Source organism: Phyllobates terribilis, unplaced genomic scaffold (assembly GCF_046119375.1).
Source record: "Phyllobates terribilis strain yellow unplaced genomic scaffold, ASM4611937v1 Scaffold_3__8_contigs__length_932513732, whole genome shotgun sequence".
In the NCBI taxonomy this organism is placed as follows: Eukaryota; Metazoa; Chordata; class Amphibia; order Anura; family Dendrobatidae; genus Phyllobates; species Phyllobates terribilis.
Genome location: NW_027362763.1, coordinates 405,422,070 through 405,438,427, shown reverse-complemented (window position 1 = coordinate 405,438,427; position 16,358 = coordinate 405,422,070). Strand labels below are relative to the sequence as shown.

General features: G+C 41.6%; 1 protein-coding gene across 4 annotated transcripts in view; it reads right to left on the bottom strand.

The window, feature by feature from the left end:
* Positions 1 to 16,358, bottom strand: part of MYO6 (myosin VI) — a 271,734-nt gene that overhangs the window by 93,172 nt on the left and 162,204 nt on the right. For all 4 annotated transcript variants that reach the window (XM_073675590.1, XM_073675592.1, XM_073675593.1 and 1 more), the window contains exons 18-19: positions 10,817 to 10,987; positions 1,232 to 1,270 (exon numbers count right to left, since the gene is read on the bottom strand). In XM_073675590.1, coding sequence (XP_073531691.1) covers positions 1,232 to 1,270; positions 10,817 to 10,987 — 210 coding nt within the window. The remainder of the gene's footprint in view (positions 1 to 1,231; positions 1,271 to 10,816; positions 10,988 to 16,358) is intronic.

Genomic DNA, 16,358 nt, shown 5'->3' with positions numbered 1-16,358 from the left:
AATGAGACTGAAGAGCTATTGTAGATATGAAGCCTCTGTCACTCCAGCTCTACTAGCCTCCAGTGCCACCTCCTCCTGCTTGACTGACAGCTCATTTGCCTGAAGTCTCACAGCATAGAGACTGTCAATCAAGCAGCGGAGGCGCTGGGTGGGGAATAGAGCTGGAGTGACAGAGGGTTCAGATCTACAAACAGTTCTTCAGCCTCATTTGCAGTAAGGGAGTTACAGACTGGCTCAGTAAAGGTATTGCTGGACTTGTCTTTAATAGAACTACATGCACATATAAATAGTTTGGGGTGTGAAATCCTGCTGATAAGACTAAGATGCTTAAAGGGAATCTATGTATATAAGTACATTTCTTATTCAAGAGTCTGATGAAGGCAAGTGACAATTTCTATTGGAGTAGTATTTTACATGTATCAGAACATATTTGATAAATTTCCTCTAAGTCGTAGGTTAGGTTCACACGAGCTTATGAAAAAAATCCTTCAGGGTCTCATCCAGAAAAGTGGGAATATTTTTTTTCTTCCTTGTCATCCGTATACAATATGCTTTTTTTACAGCAGCAACTATTAATAATTACAATTGTAATGTATCCATAATAATCGGTTGCTGTACTGTGTCTCCGTATGGCATCAGATTTTTTCCCGCACCCATAGAATTGAATGGGTGAGTCTTATCCGATTTACGGAAAAAAATTGTGCATGCTGCGATTTTTTTTTTTTTTTTTTTTTACAGAGATTTGGTCAATGGGAAAAAAAATCGCCCATTGAATAATCACAGACGGCACTAGGATCAAAAATCCGACCCTTAAACTGTAACACTTCTCAGTCTTCCCAACATAATCTAACAAATGTAAAGCGGAATATGACAGTAACACTCCACTGCATGTATCGTTGCGTAGGCCAACGATGGTCACAGCGTACTGAGCAGCACAGGTATTCTTTGGCATAATATGTTCAGCTGGGGCTTTGTGTGCTCCGTCTTTATCGTCTTCCATTTTGTGCTTCCATTGGCTAGCCGACATACTTAAAGCTTATCCGGAGTAGCTGCCTATCAGCGTTACCAGTGTATTCATAGAGACACATTGCTGGCAGATTATCAGGCTTCCAAAGACATTATCAAACCATATTAGTCGGGCCCAGTAACACTTGGCAGGTGGAAATGTGAAAATTCATGCAGTCATGCATTGTTAGCTAACAGAAACAAGAAAACATGGTCATATTCCTACCGTGCTGCGAAGTTTTTCAAGTAACAGATTCAGCTGGGTCTAGAAGAAAAGAAGACCGTAATGTTATATATACCACATGTAGATGGAAGCCTCATACACCATTCACGCATGCAGCATGGTGACAGATTGCATGCATTAACAATCCGCAGTACATCATGGCGGTAAACATACGGATCAGCATTCAATACAGAGATTACAGAAGCTGGTCATGTACAAATGTTGACGAGGAAGGCGGGTTGTGCTACTCACTATTTAAGGGCTGAATAGCTGAACTTACAACTATGCTCTGTAAAGAAAGCGTAGAATCACTACACAGAAGAAAGACACAGAGAGGAATAATTGCAACAGTACAGGAATAACACAGTGGAGGAAACGCTGATGGTCTGCAGAAACAGTGCCCACAACAGTGCCAGGTAATTCTAACGTGTCAAGCAACAATTCGGATTCATCATTATTATCAACGCGTTTTGTAGTCTACAGATTTCTTCATCAGGATATAACCACAGGTATGTATATCTTTAGGTACGTGGTTATATCCTGATGAAGAAGTCTAAAGACTTCGAAACGCGTTGATAATAAAACCGCGTCAAGTCTACTTTGCATACAGGATCATTCTTTTGGATTTTCATCAGCAGCGCAGAAAACCTATTGTTTTTCATCTGGAATTACCACATTATTTTTTAACAAATTTAAGTTTGATCCTTGTTGTGTGATTCATAACTTCCCTGCACTTTATTGTCCTTTATCATCGGATAAGACCCTATTGCACTTTTGCGCCTCAATTTTTCCTGATTCCAGCAATGTATCACTTACTTGGCTGCTTGCTGCAGTTTTCATAAAATCACAGCTGTAGATTGTGAGCTCTCGCGGGCAGGGTCCTCTCTCCTCCTGTAACAGTAGGTTTACAAGTCCTCCAATGATAATCTCCTGCTGCTAAAATAGTAATTTTCTCCAAACTACTGCAAGCATCTCAGTAAGTGAGAAATCACTGGAATCAAGGTTTATGGCTCTGATTAATCAAAGCAATTCTGCAAGAATTCAGGTATATATTGCTTTAAAAGGTTAAAAAATTTTGGAGCAAGTCAGAGTTGACCAAAAATTTTACGACTTGGCATTTTCAAGACAGTTTCTCCCAACTCAGACAAAATGAGCGAAGCTGGGGCTGTATGGGTGTTCGGCAAGGGCATGATGCCATAGTTTGTGTCACGTCGGCGACTCGCACGGGCAGTAAGCCCCACTCCCTGTGGGCATCGCTCTGTTCCTCCCAGTCTCAGGTTGTCTCGCTAAGCTGCCTCTTAAAGCATTTTCAGCTCTGCTCCATCCTACTGCTGTTGGCGAGTCTCCACATGGATATATGGAGGAGAGGCCAGACTTTGAATGAACTTAACCACTTGTGTCCTGCATAGTTAGGCTTCCTAGACAGAAAGGGGTTTATTAGGCAGCTCCTCCCACCACTCCTTGTCTGAACCTTGGCTCCTAGTTAGTTTGTCTGCTAGTAGCCTCTTTATGCGCTTGTTTGCATGAATTCATCGGTTATCGACCAGGCTAGTAGAACCGTCCTGTCTGACCTCCCCCCCCCACCTGACTTTGTACTCTGATCCTGTGCTGCCTGCCCTGGCCCTGAAGAGTCTGGCCACGTCTTTGCCTTCGTCCTCCAGTAGCTCGTACCCATGCCTCTGACCCTCTGGTCAGCTGCTGCAGATCCAGGACGGCCCTGGAATGGTACCTGGTGACTACCTATGGCCAAGCCTATCCTCACCATCAGAGGCTCTAGTGAATATCAGGTAGTCACTTAGTTATGCCCCTCCTGGGTAAGCCCGGCCCGTGGCAAAGTGGGTCCACACCAGTCCACCAGCGTTACAGCTTGTCTAATTCATGATGAGCTGTGACATTACACCAGAAATCTTACTACAGTAAAAGACTAAAGTAAGTTTAGGGGTGAGGCACACAGAAGAGCTGGTCACTTGTTAGATGCTCCTGATTCAGAGGTATCTGCCACTTAATGAATCAGGAGTGTCTGACTCCTACACATCCCTTCATCAAGACTGGCAAAAAAATCGATGATCTTGATGAATCAGGGCCTATATCTTTAGATTATGCTGATTACGTGGCAAAAACCTGGTGACATATTCCCTTTAATGGAGTTGGCAACCATTGCCACCGCACACAATTACTCTGCCCCCAAAATTGACAAATTGCACAGCAAATAAGAAATGCAGCTGCCGCCCTGGTGCAATAGTAAGAAGATATGTTAAAAGACCCCATAGATCGCAGTTACAGATGAAGAATTACCTCCTAACGATACCCAAGAGCTGTCATGTACCTACAAAAACACCATAACAATGCGCTGCAGTTCACCTCTAGATGTCAGGGGCTTATAGCGCTGGCAAGTATGATCTTCCTAGTGCATGAATGGACTATAAAACTGCCAGAACAATTATGATTCTTATACAAGAAAAGGTAATGAAAATAGAAGTCGTTGTACATAGAATTATAGGGTTTCCCTTATGATAGAGTTTGAGTACCCGCTGTTAGGCCACCTTTTCACAAACCTCATACATAGTAAAGTTCGGAGTTATACCATACGTTGAGGTTCCTGTTGCTGGACGATTCAGGCCTAACTAAACTTCATTCTAGTTCTACCATACGGCATTTATCAGCATGGACATATGAAATTCCCCAGATCTGATCATTTCAGAACAAGTTTACATTGCTTTCAAGTTGTCATTGGAAAAGGCATTAACCCATTGTTGCTTTAGGCTAAATTCACATGTCCAGTAGTCATCCTTTAGAACGGATCCAGCAGCAATCCGTTGACATGTAAAGTTGGGAAGACAACTTTTTTGTCCACGTGAAAAAAATTGATTTCAAAAGGATCCGTTTTTTTTTAACACTGAAGTCTATGGAAAACTGATCTGTTATTTAGCCAGCCATTTTTCTCCCATTTGAAAAGGATCTGATTTTTGCTTTCCAGATCAGTTTCAAATAGACGATTACTTAAAAGCTCACATATCCAGTTGTATATGTTAAATATTTATTTTTCCACCTCCAGTAAGTAAAAAATGGATTCTTTTCAAATGGGAGATAAACGGATGACTAATTAACAGATCCATTTTCCAAAGATTTCAATGTTAAAAAACCGGATCCAGCTGAAATCAGTTTCTTTCAGGTGGACAAAAAAGTTGTGTCTGCACCACTTTGTCACCGGATTGCTGCTGGATCTGTTCTAACGGATGATTACTGGACATGTGAACTTAGTGTATTCTGCTATACACTCTATACACAATGGTGCACAAAATTAAAACCGGATCCCTACAGTGTTATTGCTAAAGAAATAACTGGGTATATGCAAAATACACTTTAATTTCCTCAGCTAAACTAGAGTGTACTGACACAGCTAAGTATTAGGAATCAGTTACGCAGACAGAAGGGTATTACTCACAAAAGTTGACACTGCCTCAAAATTCTACATTTTAATCAGATGAGAGTTGAAAGTTTTATTGAACTGTCACAATGTATGCAGATGGAGCCATTCACCACTGTACACAATGATTTCTAGAATCATGAGGTAGGAGCTGAGACACTGATTTCAGCGATATGTCACTTGTTAGGCTGTGTGCCCACGATGCGTTTTTTAAGCATTTCAGCAGAGGCAATTCCGTTGCAGAAACGCTTAAAAAACGCTTGGTAGAAGGTCTGCAATGTTCCCCAATGATAATCCGCATGTGCTGTGCACATGCTGCGGAAATTTCCGCTGCGGATTATCATTGCGGAAAAAAACGCAGCATTACCAATTATTTTGCGGAAGCCCGGCGTTTTCGCTGCCATTGACTTGCATTGGAACGCATGACATCCGCATCACTGCATCTGTACATGCGGAATCCATGTGTTTCAATGTGCGGATGGTACCCAGGTGTGGAGGACAGGAGACTCTCATCCAGACCCAGGTACCATAGAACCTGTAAAAAAAAAGACTAAAATAAAAAATAAATATTATATTTACCTTCTGATGGCCCCCGGTGCGCTTGTCTTCGCTTGCTGGCAGATCGCGGTGGACTGAAGGACCTGCGCTGACGTCATAGTCATGTGACGGCAGGTCCTTCAGTGTTCCGCGAGCTGCCGGCAATCCAGGACGGATCGAATAAAGACTCCGGGGGCCATCGATTTATTTTTTTTATTTTTTACCATTCTTTACGGTCACACTATATAAATCCATGCCGGTTTCATGGATTTATATAGTGTGACCAAGTTGTCAAGCACTTTTCAAGTGATGCTAAAATCGCTTGGGAAGCACTTGACACCCGCATGCGGAAATGCAAGTGAAGAACGCTTCACATCCGCTTGTCCCTGGCAGGAAAAACGCAAGTACAATCCGCATGAGTTTTGTCTGCCAGGGAGATGCAGAAACGCTCAGGAAAAATCCGGAGCATTTCTGCATCGTGGGCACATAGCCTTAGGCTGTGTGCTATTGTTTCAATACAATGAGTGTTTTATCAGCAGGAGATTAACACTACAGGACTTCTTGCTGTGTTTCCACCCCCTTGTTTGGAGTTTTTGTTGCCCTGTCTTTTAACATTGTGTTTTTAGAATTGTAATTAATAAAGTTATACGTTTTCATTATTTCCTTGATTGCATTCTCTGCTTATCTGTTGGCTATATGCCGTGACAGATCATAGTGTTTATAGGTACTAACCATGCAGGGTGCCAAAACTTTTGCATTGGTCCATTTACATTTTTGTAATTCTTAAAATGTAAAAGGATGAGGAAACATAAATATATATTTTAATTCTCTTTGTCTAAAATACAAAGGAAATGTGTCATCTTTACCGTTAGGCTTTTTAGAGATCATTTCATCTTCAAGTTGTCTAAACACAATAGCAGTAATTTTGACCAGGGGTGCCCAAACTTCGACATGCCACTGTAACCCCATCAGCAGTCATTTACAAACCTGATTAGAAAAACTGCCCTCACTCCAAGATCATTAACATGATTGTTTTGTGCGCATAGAATATCATTGTTGCTCTCAGCAGCACATGTCCTGTTTACATAGGACAATGTGCTGCCGAGAACGATGACTTAACCAAGCTGAAAAATCATCTCACTCAACAAATGAGAGCAGTGCTTGTTTGATGGGCAGCTGCTGGCCTCTTTAGACCGGACAATAATCAGGAAAAGGATAGCTGGCTCGCTCAAGGGGTGTTAGATTAGGAGCAATACGATCACGACAAGCCATGCCCCTAATCTATGACTGCATAGAAGAAGCTGTTGTTATCAGGGGGCTGGCTTGTGTCAGACCCAGGAGCCGACCACAAATTCTGATCTGTGGCGTAATGTCCCAGACGGGAGGTGGGACACTCAGCAACTAAATCTCTGTCACAATGAATAGTGTCGAATATCACATACTGTGAAGACTTAAACCAGCACCATGGCTGTAAGCCGTCCTCCTTCTCTGCTTCGTGTGGCTGACGCATCCTATGTCATCCACATACTGTTCTCCGTTGCCCTCCAGAGCAGACGCACTTCTTTCTGCCCTGCTGAGGGCAGAGCCAAGAAGTACTGTTCTCTACATGCCCGGGGAGAGGCCAAAGAGCGCTGGCGCATGCGCACTACAGTACTGTGCTCTGGTCTCAGCAGAGGAGAAAGAAGTGCGCCTGCACAGGAGGACAATGGGGAACACTATGTGGATGACATAGGAAGCATCATCCACACGAAGCAAGAAGGAGGACGGCATGACACGAAGAGAGGAGGCACCACATCAAGACCAGCGACGCCCATCGGACCGGACCGCCCCGTAGGGGAGTATAATAGAAGGTCCTTTTTTTTTGTTGGTTTTGCAGGGCGACTTGGAGACTTATACACAAGTGGTCAAAACTGTTGGTACCCCTCGTTTAATGAAAGAAAAACCCACAGTGGTCACAGAAATAACTTGAATCTGACAAAAGTAATAATAAATTAAAAATCGATGAAAATGAACAAATGAAAGTCAGACATTGCTTTTCAACCCTGCTTCCACAGAATTTAAAAAAAATTAAACTCATGAAATAGGCCTGGACAGAAATGATGGCACCCCTGAAAATAATGTGACAAAATGGACATGTTAAATCAAGTTGTGTCCACTAATTAGCATCACAAGTGTCTACAATCTTGTAATCAGTCAGTGGGCCTGTATGTAGGGCTACAGATACTCACTGTGCTGTTTGGTGACATGGTGTGTACCTCACTCAACATGGACCAGAGGAAGCAAAGGAAAGAGTTGTTTTAGGAGATTAGAAAGAAAATTATAGACAAGCATGTTAAAGGTAAAGGTTAGAAGACCATCTCCAAGCAGCTTGATGTTCCTGTGACTACAGTTGCACATATTATTCAGAAATTTAAGATCCATGGGACTGTAACCAACCTTCCTGGACGTGGAAGCAGGAGGAAAATTGATGACAAGTCAAATAGACCAATAATATGAATGGTAACAAAAGAGCCCAGGATAACTTCTAAAGAGATTAAAGGTGAACTTCAAGCTCAAGCAACATCAGTGTCAGATCGCACCATCCGTCATTATTTGATCCAAAGTGGACTTCATGGGAGACGACCAAGGAGAACACCATTGTTGAAAAAAAATCAAAAAAGCAAGACTGGAATTTGCCAAACTACATGTTGACAAGCCACAAAGCTTCTGGGAGAATGTTCTATGGACAGATGAGACAAAAATGGAAGTTTTGGGCATGGCACATCAGCTCTATGTTCACAGATGGAAAAATGAAGTATATCAAGAAAAGAACACTGTCCCTACTGTGAAACATGGAGGAGGCTCTGTTATGTTCTAGGGCTGTGTTGCTGCATCTGGCACATGGTGTCTTGAATCTGTACAGGGTACAATGAAATCTCAAGACAATCAAGGGATTCTAGAGAGAAATGTGCTGCCCAGTGTCAGAAAGCTTGGTCTCAGTCGCAGGTCATGGATCTTGCAACAGGATAATGACCCAAAACACACAGCTAAAAACACCCAAGAATGGCCAAGAGGAAAACATTGGACTATTCTGAAGTGGCCTTCTATGAGCCCTGACCTAAATCCTATTGAGCATCTTTGGAAAGAGCTGAAACATGCGGTCTGGAAAAGGCAACCATCAAACACAAGACAACTGGAGCAGTTTGCTCATGAGGAGTGGGCCAAAATACCTGTCAAGAGGTGCAGAAGTCTCATTGACAGTTACAGGAATCGTTTGATTGCAGTGATTGCCTCAAAAGGTTGTTCAACAAAATATTAAGTTAAGAGTACCATCATTTCTGTCCAGGCCTATTTCATGAGTTTAATTATTTAAAAAATTCTGTGGAAGCAGGGTTGAAAAGCAATATCTGACTTTCATTTGTTCATCATTTTCAAAGATTTTCAATTTATTATTACTTTTGTCAGATTCAAGTTATTTCTGTGACCATTGTGGGTTTTTCTTTCATTAAACGAGGGGTACCAACAATTTTGACCACGTGTGTATATAGCACTCCATAATGCTGTAACACAGGGCTGAAAGGTGGTGGCCATAGCTTATATGGGGAAAAACCTGGTGATAGATTCCCTTTAAATCTATGCCTGAAAAAGTGTAGAGCGAGGAAAAACTCATTGGAACCAATTTATATATGCAAACTTCTGGATCTATAAAGCTCCAAGCACCAAACTGTCCAAGCTAATGCTTTTTCTGTAACTTTACACACTTGATAGCTTGACAACATGGTTTAAAGAGGTCCAACAGAAACAAAAGTCAAGTTACAGGAAAAGGTTAAACTTTGTCGCATAGGTGATAAAGAGTGATAACGTGCTGCCACTGAGAAAGCTTTGTGATTACATGGGGAGCAGGACTTGTAATACACACAGTGCTCTGTAGGCAAGCAGAGTACTGTTCAATGCAGGTAGTAGCTAGCATAGAAGTCTGCTGCCCGTATCTCCCCAGTGCATCATAGTGAAATGCAGGGAGTGGCTTCAGAGAAGTGGATAGGGCGGAGAACAAAAAAGCATACAGCTCCTGAGCTTAAGCCCAGGAGCCACATGTATTTGCTCTTTGTCCTCTCCTATTTTCTGAAGTCCCTCGCTACACTTATATATTAGAGTACAGAGTGATGTCAAAAGAAAGGAGACAGGGAGGAGAAAGCATGCAAGGGGGGAAAGTGTCAGTACACACACTCGCCGGCAAAATTCAGACAGTGCTTCTTCTGGGAAGCGAGCACTCTCAATCAGAAGCAGAAAAAGGCCCCAAATATGCAAATGAGGAGGCGTAATAATGCACCAAACTCTTGGCCACGCCAAGGGTGCACCAAAGCCCCCTCATCTGCATGTGAATTGAAGGTTATTTTCTCGGGCACTGTACCTGCTAGTTAGATAATTTTTATAGGGGCCAAGTCCCCTAATGAAACTATAGATACCAATTAAAATGCATTTTGGAGGTGAAGAACTGCCCTTAAGCAGAATCCTTGTATTCTACAGCCCGTGTAATATGTGATTACAGACCACTGTCAGAAAACCAATATGGGTGGAATACAACAACAACATATGACCAGAACAATGCTGATATTTTATGTATAATGTCCCAGTACAATTGAACAGACAGTTGTGTTGGAATAAGTATAAAAAAAAAAAGCAAAAAGATCATTAGCAACAACTATGGGTGGACTAAAAAAAAAAAAGCACAAGAACACTGCCTACTGACAAAGGGCCCATATACACAACAGATAGCTGTGGATCCAGCAATGATTCTCTCCACACACAGCAGCTCTCCTTTGTCCTCTATAAGAGTGCCGCTGCCTCTGGTGGGGGCTTATTTTGCTGAGAACAAAAAGGACCCACAGTCTGAAATCAGCCGTGCCGAATCCTTATCTACCCTGCCATCTGTCAGGGGAAAGTCATGAGTCCCTTATACATAACAGACTGTCGTCTGAGCTCGGCGATTTTGGCTAACGCAAGTCTAATGTGTGTAGGGGCCTTAAAGGGAATCTGTCAGCAGATTTTCGCTATATAATCTGAGAGCAGCATGATGTAGGGACAGAGAAACTGATTCCACAGATGTATCACTTATTGGACTGTGTTGCTCTTTTAATAATTTAGTGTTTTATCAGCACAAGATTATTACTAGAGGACTAGCTGTCTCGTGCCATGTAGTCCTCCTGGTCTGTGTAACATTGCCCCACCCCTGATTAGCAGCATTCTGTCAGTGTACACAGAGAGCTGCCAATCAGTGGTGGGGGTGGGGTCATACAGAGCTCAGCATTCAGAGAACTGCTAGATCTGCAACAGACAAAACTGGGATGTTATCAAAATTGCAACAACCAGTATAATAAATGATACATCGCTAGAATCAGGGTCTATGCCCCTACATCATGCTGATCTCAGATAACATAGCAAAACACTGCTGACAGATTCCCTTTAAGATTGTCAGAATACGTTTTTTTTTCTTTAATCCTGCTGTTACAGACCTATAACCTATAAAAGTGAATACAGCTAGCATCACACAGCCAGGGAAACAGAACTGGAATCATTTTCACGGGACTTTTGCTGAACTGTAAAAACTGAGAGCTGTCCATAATAACTACAGTAATATAATATACCTTGAACTTGTTCCCCACGCTGATGAAACTGAGTTTTCCCGTCTTTTGCTTGGAATCCTTGTGATTATTGGCGGATTCAAACAGTTCTCGTACAAATTTATCTTTGGACTCGCATATGAGGGACTCCAGTGACATATGCAGAGCATCATTATTCTTCTCCACAAACTGTGTCTAGAGGGAAATGAAAACATATTATACTAGAAGATATCAAAAATGTTTATACACATGACCTATATCCATATATAATGCCTCTAGAGCAGTGATGAGGCACCTTCACGGCCACACCAATTATCATACACAGGAGAATACAAGTAACATATTTTCTTTTTTTTTTTTTTTTTTACTACCCAGATTATTTACAGAATTTATTATTTTCACTATATATCACTTTATGTGAAACAGATTGACTTTATTTGAATCATACAATAATGAAATAAGTTAATATATCTATAGAGGCAGTGCATCACATTCTGCACATAGTTACATACGGTGTACTTGCTTTCCAGCAGTTCGGTTTCCTCTTAGATTCAAGATAGAGGCGGATGAGAAACAAAGAATTCACCATGCATTAAATTCCTCTATGGTCGGTCATAGCGGGCAGGTAGAGACAGTACTATCTCTGACTGCTGGGGGGGACACTGCGACTGTCCTCCCCTATATATTATCCAAAATCAGTTAATAGATTTTTAGTATCAAGGAAGCTGATCAATCATTATCTTCATTGTTGTAACTGTGTTATAGAATCTGTCTCATCATCATCAGTAACTGTGATACCAGTTTTTCAGTGTGTTAAGGTGCATTATTCTGATAGAGATCACTGTCATTAGGAAATACCACTGTCATGATAACAATAAGAATTACTTAGTATACAACAATAAGGTAAGGGCTACATATCAAAGGAACAAGCATATGAATGCAAGAGCATCACCCTGTTTCTGGAAATCTGCTTTCTTGCCATAGTGAATCCTCGTGCCATCTCTTCCCCAGGTAAGCTAAGTAAATGTACCCAGCTGCCCTCATTTTTAGCTGCTTCCAACACATTGACTTCAAGTACTCACTTTTCTCATATGCATTTTTATTGCTATAACTAAGAGGTGTATATTAAAGACCGAAATTCAAAACAGTGAAACCTCTGAAGTGGCAAACTAAAATTGGTTGTAAAATACGACTTCTAAAGCACTGGTCTTCTCACAAATGACCTACATGTTTAGGATTAAAGAGAATTGAAAAAAATCTTGTCGAGATCAAGGGTGGTCTTCTCAAAATAAATGGTCTTTTCTACCATTCACAACAACACCACATATTTATCATTTTTTCTGATGTAATTGCATTGCAAAAATACAGTTTTCTGGCCAAATGACATGTTTACGAAGTTCATGGCTCATTCTTGACACAAGGCAGACTGTTGCGGAAAAAGTGTGGAGATGGTCCAAGTCACATGGCGTGCCATTTATATGTATTGTTATCCTGGAAAATCTTTCATCTTCTCTTCCTCATAAAAAGTGGGTCCTTAACGCTAAACACATCCCTAAATAGTAACTCAACATCTCCAACTCTGGTGATGTTGCCTTCTGGATTTCAGTCATTGAAAGTCATATTTCCATAACCTGTACACTAAAAATGTATTAGAAGCATAGAATAAAGTTACATAGAACTATCCTTATATTATCAATCTATCTAAAGTGCAAGATTGAGAGGCAGAAGGGTCATTCGAGTCCAAAGCTCTGTCCACCGGTAGCCCAGTTTTGTAAACTAAAATTGTCCGGCAATTGGCCATCGCAGTGGTTGGAGTTTCCGCCGTATGCGGTCGGCTGCACTGCCTTGACCTACCTTTAGAAAGGTGGTGTCTATATTTGGGAGAGGACGCGATTGGAAACTCATGGTAATTTTTCTCTGAAGCAGAAGGTACAATTTGAAAGAGCATCTCAAGTAGCAGTTTTTGCTTTATTCTTATACACTACATTAGCCTTTACATTTTTGCAATATAGGTTGGAAAACGTGCAACCTTGGCATAATAACTTATTCTTATGACATACTGGAGGTAGATGAAAGTTTCATTAGGCTGTGACAAATTGGGTTACAATTATGTTCTTTGCTGTCATTCTCATTGCAGAGTGTGATTCCATCAACTATGACAATATTTCCTATGACTGCTGTACGTGCTCCTCCGCAGGACACAGAGTTTCTGTCTGGAATCGTTCAGGTCTGAGACGTGACAAGCATGCTGCCTGTGTAGGCTCATGTCCCAACCCTGCTCTTCACTAGATTATCACACGCATCAGGTTCCTCTACCAGGCTCCAAAATATTACATCTGTTCTTCAAATAGAAGCTAAAAAGAGTGGGGATAAAGGAGGGCAGGAGGAGTAACGTACACAAAGGCAGTCTAATATCCACTTATATCTACAGTCATGGCCAAAAGTTTTGAGAATGACACCAAAATTATATTTTCCCATGATCTGCTGGCCTCTGGTTTTTATTAGTGTTTGTCTGATGTTTATATCACATACAGAAATATAATTGCAATCATATTATGAGTACCAATAGGTTATATTGACAGTTAGAATGAGTTAATGCAGCAAGTCAATATTTGCAGTGTTGCCCCTTCTTCTTCAAGACCTCTGTAATTCTCCCTGGCATGCTCTCAATCAACTTTTGGACCAAATCCTGACTGATAGCAGTCCATTCTTGCATGATCAATGCTTGCATTTTGCCAGAATTTGTTGGTTTTTGTTTGTCCACCCGTCTCTTGATGATTGATCACAAGTTCTCAATGGGATTAAGATCTGGGGAGTTTCCAGGCCATGGACCCAAAATCTCTATGTTTTGTTCCATGAGCCATTTAGTTATCACCTTTGCTTTATGGCAAGGTGCTCCATCATGCTGGAAAAGGCATTGTTGGGCGCCAAACTGCTCTTGGACGGTTGGGAGAAGTTGCTCTTGGAGGACATTCTGGTACCATTCTTTATTCATGGCTGTGTTTTTAGGCAAGACTGTGAGTGAGCCGATTCCCTTGGCTGAGAAGCAACCCCACACATGAATGGTTTCAGGATGCTTTACAGTTGGCATGAGACAAGACTGGTGGTAGCGCTCACCTCTTCTTCTCCGAATAAGCTGTTTTCCAGATGTCCCAAACAATCGAAAAGGGGATTCATCAGAGAAAATGACTTTGCCCCAGTCCTCAGCAGTCCACTCCCTGTACCTTTTGCAGAATATCAGTCGGTCCCTGATGTTTTTTCTGGAGAGAAGTGGCTTCTTTGCTGCCCTCCTTGAAACCAGCCCTTGCTCAAAGAGTCTCCGCCTCACAGTGCGTGCAGAAGCACTCACACCAGCCTGCTGCCATTCCTGAGCAAGCTCGGCACTGCTGGTAGTCCGATCCCGCAGCTGAAACAGTTTTAAGATACGGTCCTGGCGCTTGCTGGTCTGTCTTGGGCGCCCTGGAGCCTTTTTGACAACAATGGAAGCTCTCTCCTTGAAGTTCTTGATGATGCGATAGATTGTTGACTGAGGTGCAATCTTTGTAGCTGCGATACTCTTCCCTGTTAGGCCATTTTTGTGCAGTGCAATGATGGCTGCACATGTTTCTTTAGAGATAACCATGGTTAACTGAAGAGAAACAATGATACCAAGAACCAGCCTCCTTTTAAAGTGTCCAGTGATGTCATTCTTACTTAATCATGACTGATTGATCGCCAGCCCTGTCCTCATCAACACCCACACCTGTGTTAATGGATCAATCACTAAAACGATGTTAGCTGCTCCTTTTAAGGCAGGACTGCAATGATATTGAAATGTGTTTTGGGGGTTAAAGTTCATTTTCTGGGCAAATATTGACTTTGCAAGTACAGCAATTGCTGTTAAGCTGATCACTCTTTGACATTCAGGAGTATATGCAAATTGCCATTACAAAAAATGAAGCAGTAAACTTTGGAAAAATTACTATTTGTCTCATTCTCAATACTTTTGGCCATGACTGTAGACTAAAGGGACAATTGTGGACCTCAAACACGTAAAGGTGATTCATTTGTGATATCATGCTGGGTGCTTCTCAATAAACAAGTCATTTTAGCTTTCATGGTGCTTATCGTTATACTAAGTTCAGAGATCCCTGGACTTTGATCCATGAAGTTGGTAATGGCATGATTTACATAAATCCTCCATATTCATAAAGGGGTTTTCCAACTTTTTTTCAACCCTATCTAATCCTCTCTCTTTTATACAACGTACTTTACTCACCTTCCCCGGGTCCAGTGCTGAGTCTCCACCGCTGCTCCTGGTGTGATGTGATGTGTGGTGAAACCCCGCCCACAGCCCATCAATCAGGGGGGCGCGCGTCACGGGGTCACGCCTGGCAGCAGCCGAAACTTGACGTGACATCAGCGGATGTCAGAGCTGGCTGCAGCCGGGTCACATGATACCTTGTGAGCGGTCAGCGATAGCGCCGCTAACAGGCAACAATGATAATTCAAAGTAATTACAAAAACACTTCTTTACACCGTTTAAATTGCTGGGGGCATTCATTATGTGTTGTAGTGGACAACCGCTTTAAGCTTATTGCCAAGATTATACCCTGTACTGTACTTTCCCCTTTTCAGAAAGTATGAATCTGATCATCTTTGCCTTGTTGTTCAGTGTTGTACATTTTGAGAATGGAGAAAAGCAAGAAGCCAGTGGGAGAATCTCCTTTGGTAGAATACAGGCGTAAAAAAAAAAAAAAAAAAAAAAATTGCATATTTTGTGAATGTCTATTTTCCACTAAAATTGACAGACAAGTTTTATGCCACACTCAGCACTTTTATAAAAAAAATAGGAGGTGGTAAATGGAGGTTCTGGTTTCACATAATTTAATAAAATTTCAACCAGAAATTGGTGTAATTTATAATACAAATCTACATATAAATCAGCCTATCATATTTGCTTCTCTGGTGCACAGATAGGCAAAGAAACAACATATTTTTAAGGCCTATGCATTTTACTAAATTTTTTGCATTTTATTCCAATGGGCTTTTGACTGAAGTGATTTTGACAGTAAGACCAACCTTTCCCCAAATCACATATATGGGCATGCAGGTCTCAGAAAAATAAATCTATCAACACCTTACTTCTTCTATCTGTTGCTGCATTCAGTGGTTTAAGTCACATGAAAAGTATGCATTAAGTGCTCTTGGCATGTCAGAACACTTCCCAAGCCTCTGTCTCTCGAGAATGTGTCCCCACACAGCACCAGCCTCTTGTTTGATTGTCTGATTTCGTGGCCTGGCACCAGACATCACACGAACAGTAAGCTATCAATCAAGGCTGGTTCTAGGTGGAGAAACAACCTCTGGCGGCAGAGGCTTGGGAAGTGCTCTGTCATGTCCAGCACTTAATGCATGATTTGCATATGAATTAAAATGCCGATTGGTAAGAATGCAGCAACAAATAGAAGATATAAAGGTGTCAATGAATGTAGCTTTCAAAGACCTGCCTGCTCATATATGGGGTTTTGCGAGGTTGATTTTACCGTTAGATTACCTTTGAATACCGGATTATGAAATGCCAGGC